Raw genomic sequence first — 6134 nt, forward strand, 5'->3', positions numbered from 1 at the left:
TAAACATCCCTGGACACTATGAGCAATTTAGCATGGCCAAGCCATCTAACCTGCACATCTTTGGACTGTGAGAGGAAACCGGAGGAAACCCACGCAGACACTGGGAGAACGTGCAAACCCCACACAGACAGTTGCCCAAGGCTGGAATCGAACCTGGGTCCCAGGCGCTGTGAGGCAGCAGTGCTAACCACTGAGCCACCGTTGTATTTGAGATTGCTTCAGTCTAAGGGAGGGGGATGATAGTGACAGAGCACCAGCTTTGCGAGGGGTCACAGACCGCCCTAACACACGGGGAGCTGAGATGGCCGAGAGATCACCGCGAAGGCGAGGTGCGTGCTTACTTCTTGTTGGTGACGATGTAGGCATACTCCTCCCTGCGTGGTGGACTCACCCCCGCGCTGCCCGACCTGAGACCCTGGCTGGGTTTCGGCGGGCGTATAGGGTCCACGCCCAGCTCCTTCAGGACGTCGGTCAGTCGCCCGGGAGACCCACCCAGCTCCACGGCCGTCTCCTGGACCCCTGGGCTGCTCGGGCCGGGCCCCGCCAAGATGGTTGCCACCATTGCCTGACCACGCCTCCCTGCCGCTGCAGCACTCTCCCCGTGGGGAGGGCCCGCGTCTGGGACCAGAGACTCGCTGCTCTCTCTCGTGTCCATCTCTTTCCAGCGCTGCATCGTCCCCTCCATCACGGGCGCCTTGAAAGACACAAACACATTTTCTTAGAAGGCCGAGGGCTACAGCAATACTTTGTATTAATTTGGTAAAATTGATATGAAGAGAAAAATGTTTTCTCCCTGTGGGCGTCACAGGCTAGGACCAGAATTTCTTGCCCACTCCAAAGACAGTCAAGAGTCATGGCTATTGGTCAGGAGTCACATGTAGACCAGACTGGGTAAGGATGGCAGTGTGCTTCATTAGTAAAGTAAATGACCTTTTACAACAATTGATGGGACCTGTTGCAGTCACCATTATTGCTGCGTTCTAAACGTACTAAGTGCAGTTCCTCAGACTGACGATAACCAACAACCTGTCCTGGGCGTCTCACGTATTGTGATGGCCAAGAGGCCCAACACCATCTCTTCTTCCTGCTCAGGTCTGTAAAGACCCCCACCAACTGCTACAGATGCACCATTGAAAGCATACTGCCCGGGTACATAACAGCCTGGTATGGCAACTGCTCTGCCCAGGACTGTTAGACACTACAGAAGGTGGTGTGCACAGCCCAGACCATCATGGAAGCCAACCTCTCCATTGGACTCCATTTATACAGCTCACTGCCACAGAAAGGCTGCCAACATCTTCAAAGACCCCTCACACCCCGATAATGTTCTCCTACCATCTCTTCCGTCAGGCAAAAGATACTGAAGCCTGAACAAACTCACTAACAGGTTCAGGAACAGCTCCTTCCCTGCCATTATCAGACTGATGAATGGACTCTCTAACTTCAAGTAATGTTGGTCTTGCTTTATGCCCCTCCTGTGTAGCTGTAACCCTGAGTGCCTCACTCTGTCGAAACACCCTCTGATCTGCCTGCACCGCTCGCAAAACAAAACTTCTCACTGTACTCAGTTACACGTGACTACAATAAATCAAATCAAACCAATCCCACAAGCTGCCGTGGCAGGATTTGAACCCAGATCATTAGCCTGGGCCTTTGGGTTAATGGTCCAGTGATATTACCAACATCTTCATTTGCATTACTCACAGGCCAGACTCCATTACAATGGAGGTCAGGGAAGGTGACAGCCTAGCGGTATTATCACAGAGACCCAGGTAATGTTCTGGGGACCCAGGTACGAATCCTGGCAGATGGTGAAGTTCAATTCAGTAACAAAACAAAACTCTGGAACTAAGAGTCTAATGACCATGAATCTGCGGTCAATTGTTGGAAAAGCCCACCTGGGTCACTGATGTCCTTTGGGGAAGGAAACTGCCATCCTTACCTGGTCTGGCCTACATGTGACTCCAGACCCACAGCGATGTGGTAGACTCTTAACTGCCCTCTGGGTAATTAGGGACGGGCAATAAATGCTGGTCTAGCTAGCAATGTCCTGATCCATGATTGAAAAAAGGTCAAATTCGACACCTCCACCCCCATTACCCCAAGAAACGACCCAAGATCTCAGATGTTTTTGCATGCTGATGTTACAGAAATTGCTGTCTTCCATTTTATTCACGACTTGCATTTATATAGCACCTTATGGCCACCCCAAGCTACTTCGGAGACGCGACACTCGGACAGGCGAACAGCAGCTTGATCGAAGGGATAGACTTTGAGAAGTCTCCCAAGAGAGGGAGACGGAAAGGTTGAGGGAAGGCATCCCACTGTTTGAACCCAGGCACCTGACAACACAGCCGCCAGAGGCAGAGAATTTAAAATCAAAACAGGTCTCATCGAAAGGTGGGACAGCCTTACGCTGGCCTTTTCCCCACACCAGGCAGTACAGTCCTTCCCTCCACAATCACAAACAAGCCTCAAGAAATGGACAATCCAAAGAAATCTGAATGCTGTACTGTCAATCTCCTATTTGTAAATTCTAAATCTCACCTTCTTCTGTATCAAACCGGCTTTCTCTGTCAGCACTGGGAGAGAAAGGAGCAGGCATTAGTCCTTTACAGAGTGAATCATTCACAAAGGGTTCAAGCTGCATTTACATAGCACCGTTAGTGTCACCGTAGTGAGAGTTACGATGGTGACAGGGGTTAAATGCTTAAACGAGTGAGTAAATATAAAAGGAGAACAGCAGACAGTGGGTGGGTGTGACATGTGAGACTATGTCAACGGTAAACTTGATCCACAAAGAAAACATGTTGTGAATCCTATTTCACCAAAAGGACAATGACAATTTGTCAAAGCATCAGACAGGTAATTAAAAACCATCAAACCACGGTAAGGAGAAAATGCAGTGGCCACACACCAAGCTCCCACAAACAGCAAGATACTATTTTGAATTGTTACTGGCTTTGGTTGCGAAGTCACCACGGGACACACCCCCCCACGGTGTTTGCAGGATCATTTGCATCAACGCAACACATCAGAAAGAGCACTGTCAGAGGGTCAGTACTGAGGGATTGCCGCACTATCGGAGGGTCAGTACTGAGGGAGTGCCGCACTGTCAGAGGGTCAATGCTGAGGGAGTGCCACACTGTCGGTGGGTCAGTGTTGAGGGAGTGCTGCACTGTCAGAGGGTCAGTACTGAGGGAGTGCCGCACTGTCAGAGGGTCAGTGCCGAGGGAGTGCCGCACTGTCAGAGGGTCAGTGCCGAGGGTGTGCCGCACTGTCGGAGGGTCAGTCTTGTAAACAGGACATAAAATGCCAACGGACTCGTATGTGAGCCCATAAACTGACCAGGAAAACTAATAAAAATGCCTGAGGGAATGTGACTGGGTGGTTGTGGAAAGGATGTTTCCTCTTGCGGGAACCAGGAGTTTATGTTCAAAACTCAGAAGCTGGTCACTTAAAACAGAAATGAGGCAACATTTATACGCCCCAGGGAAAGCTGGAAGGTTGGAATTCTCTTCCACAAATGACGTGGGAGCAGAGTATTTGAATATGTTTAAGGCAGAGGCTGATAGAGGTGAAAGGTCACTGGGAGAAGGCAGGATTGGGGAGTGGTCAGGTCCATCAGGATCAGGCTTGAGGGCTGAGTGACTCCTGTTCACCAATCCCTTCGGCTGGGGACCCACTGCCACCTTCACAAACAGAGGGACTGCTCCCAGTGCGCTGGGCCCTTTCCCCGAAAGCCATTCGCCGTGGACGCTATGGTCAGTATCACATTGTTATATTAGTGGGAGCTTACTGTGCACAATTCATCTCCTTCTTGTATACCTTCAAGGTGAATTCCTTCAAAACACCACTTCACTGTCTGTGAAGGATTCTCAAACACCCTGAGCTTGTGAAAGACGGAGGAGAAACGCAAATTTATTTTCTTTCATGAACAAAATCTGAATTGCTTCACACAGCTGATAATAAAATACCAGTGCAAAGCAGAATTAAAAACATAGGGACAGCAGTAGGCCATTCAGCCCCTTGACCCTGTTCTGCCATTCAATGTTTGATCGAGAGCCTAACTCCATATCCTTAGCCCCATGTCTCTCAATGCATTTGCTTAATAAAAAATTATTGATCTCAGGTTTAAAATTAACACCTGATCCAGCAGCCACTGTCATTTCTTGAAGATGGGTTCCAAACCCCTCCCACCCTTTATGTGCTTCCTAACATCTTTCCTGAACGCTCTGGCCATCATTCTCAGACTGTGCCCCGAGTTCTACAGTCCGAAACCCATGGAAATAGCTTACTTTTGATCCTTCATTTCCTGTTAATATCTTGAAATATTTGAAATCTCTGCCGTGCAGGATATTGGTGAGTGGTCTTTATCAAAGCCACAGGGTTGCTCAAATTCCCAAACCTCACCTTCCGCCATATTGCCCAGGCCCCCCCCCCCCCTCCTGACCTTACCTGGGTCAGACCGACCAGCGGTGCCGGTGAGCTGTCCAATTGCCACCGATACGCGGTTCAGCTGCTGCTCACTGAGGTCTCGAAGATCAATGCCGTATTTTACCAGCTCTTTGGCTATCCTTTGGACGGCTGGATCTGTGTGAACAGAACACGCTGGAGTGCACAGAATGCTCCACAGAATCCCTACAGTGTGGAAACAGACCCTTTGGCCCGGCAAGTCCACACCGGCCTTCCAAAGAGTAACACAACCAGGCCCATTCCCTGATATCCCCCCTGAATAATGTACCTGGCCCTACCCATCCCTGAACACAATGGGCAATTTAGCATGGCCGATTCACCTAACCTGCACAGTTGGTTCTGCGACAACGCATGTTTCTTCAACGTGAATTGGCTATAACACAATTGAAGAACTTAGGCTGTTATTTGTCAAACGTGAACTTTCCTTACCTGTACCGGCAACAGCACAATTCCAGCCCCAATGGTTTAAATGGTGCGGACATTACATTATTTTTTTTAATAAGGCGGGATCACATGGGAACTGAGCCTTTGTGTTAGATCAGAACCGACTGTATGAGGTCACAAGTCACATGACACCAGGACATCTGACCTTGTCCACCCCTGTCCAATACCGGCATCTCCACACACTGGAGTATCACACAGCAACATGCTAATGCCAGCCTGCTCTGAGATGCAATGTTACTTCTGTTATGTCTCACAGCAGATGTGCAATATACCTTTAAGAGACACAGAAACATAGAAAATAGGAGCAGGAGTAGGCCATTCAGCCCTTCCAGCCTGCTCCCCCATTCAATATAGTCACGGCTGATCATCCAACTCAGTTCCCTGTTCCTGCTTTCTCCCCATACTCTTTGATCCCTTTAGTCCTCAGAACTATATCAAACTCTTCATTGCTCCAGATATAACAACCCCATGTTATAGTCCAACAGGTTTAATTGGAAGCAGTAGCTTTCGGAGCACTGCTCCTTCGTCAGGTAGTTCATCAAGAGCAGTGCTTCAAAAGCTAGTGCTTCCAATTAAACCTGTTGGACTATAACCTGGTGTTGTGTGATTTTTAACTTTGTACACCCCAGTCCAACACCGGCACCTCCAAATCATTGTTTCAGATCAACAGCAAGGTTAGATCTCATGGAATACAGGGAGAACTAGCCATTTGGATACAGAACTGGCTCAAAGGTAGAAGACAGAGGGTGGTGGTGGAGGGTTGTTTTTCAGACTGGAGGCCTGTGACCAGTGGAGTACCACAAGGATCGGTGCTGGGCCCTCTACTTTTTGTCATTTACATAAATGATTTGGATGCAAGCAAGTTTGCAGATGACACCATAATTGGAGGTGTAGTGGACAGCGAAGAGGATTACCACAGATTACAACAGGATCTTGAACAGATGGGCCAATGGGCTGAGAAGTGGCAGATGGAGTTTAGTTCCGATAAATGCGAGGTGCTGCATTTTGGGAAAGCAAATCTTAGCAGGACTTATACACTTAATGGTAAGGTCCTACAGAGTATTGCTGAACAAAGAGACCTTGGAGTGCAGGTTCAGAGCTCCATGAAAGTGGAGTTGCAGGTAGATAGGATAGTGAAGAAGGCATTTGATATGCTTTGTTTTATTGGTCAGAGTATTGAGTACAGGAGTTGGGAGGTCATGTTGCGGCTGTAC

General features: G+C 48.8%; 1 protein-coding gene across 1 annotated transcript in view; it reads right to left on the minus strand.

Annotated features, from left to right (window-relative positions):
• Positions 1-317: 317 nt before the first annotated feature.
• The window catches only part of LOC122551817, a 14918-nt gene continuing 9101 nt past the window's right edge, over positions 318-6134 (minus strand). The window contains exons 2-4 of the mRNA XM_043694302.1: positions 4459-4593; positions 2548-2582; positions 318-694 (exon numbers count right to left, since the gene is read on the minus strand). Coding sequence (XP_043550237.1) covers positions 338-694; positions 2548-2582; positions 4459-4593 — 527 coding nt within the window. The 3' untranslated portion in view covers positions 318-337. The remainder of the gene's footprint in view (positions 695-2547; positions 2583-4458; positions 4594-6134) is intronic.

The sequence above is a fragment of the Chiloscyllium plagiosum genome, chromosome 7 (genome assembly GCF_004010195.1).
Source record: "Chiloscyllium plagiosum isolate BGI_BamShark_2017 chromosome 7, ASM401019v2, whole genome shotgun sequence".
NCBI classification, from domain to species: domain Eukaryota; kingdom Metazoa; phylum Chordata; class Chondrichthyes; order Orectolobiformes; family Hemiscylliidae; genus Chiloscyllium; species Chiloscyllium plagiosum.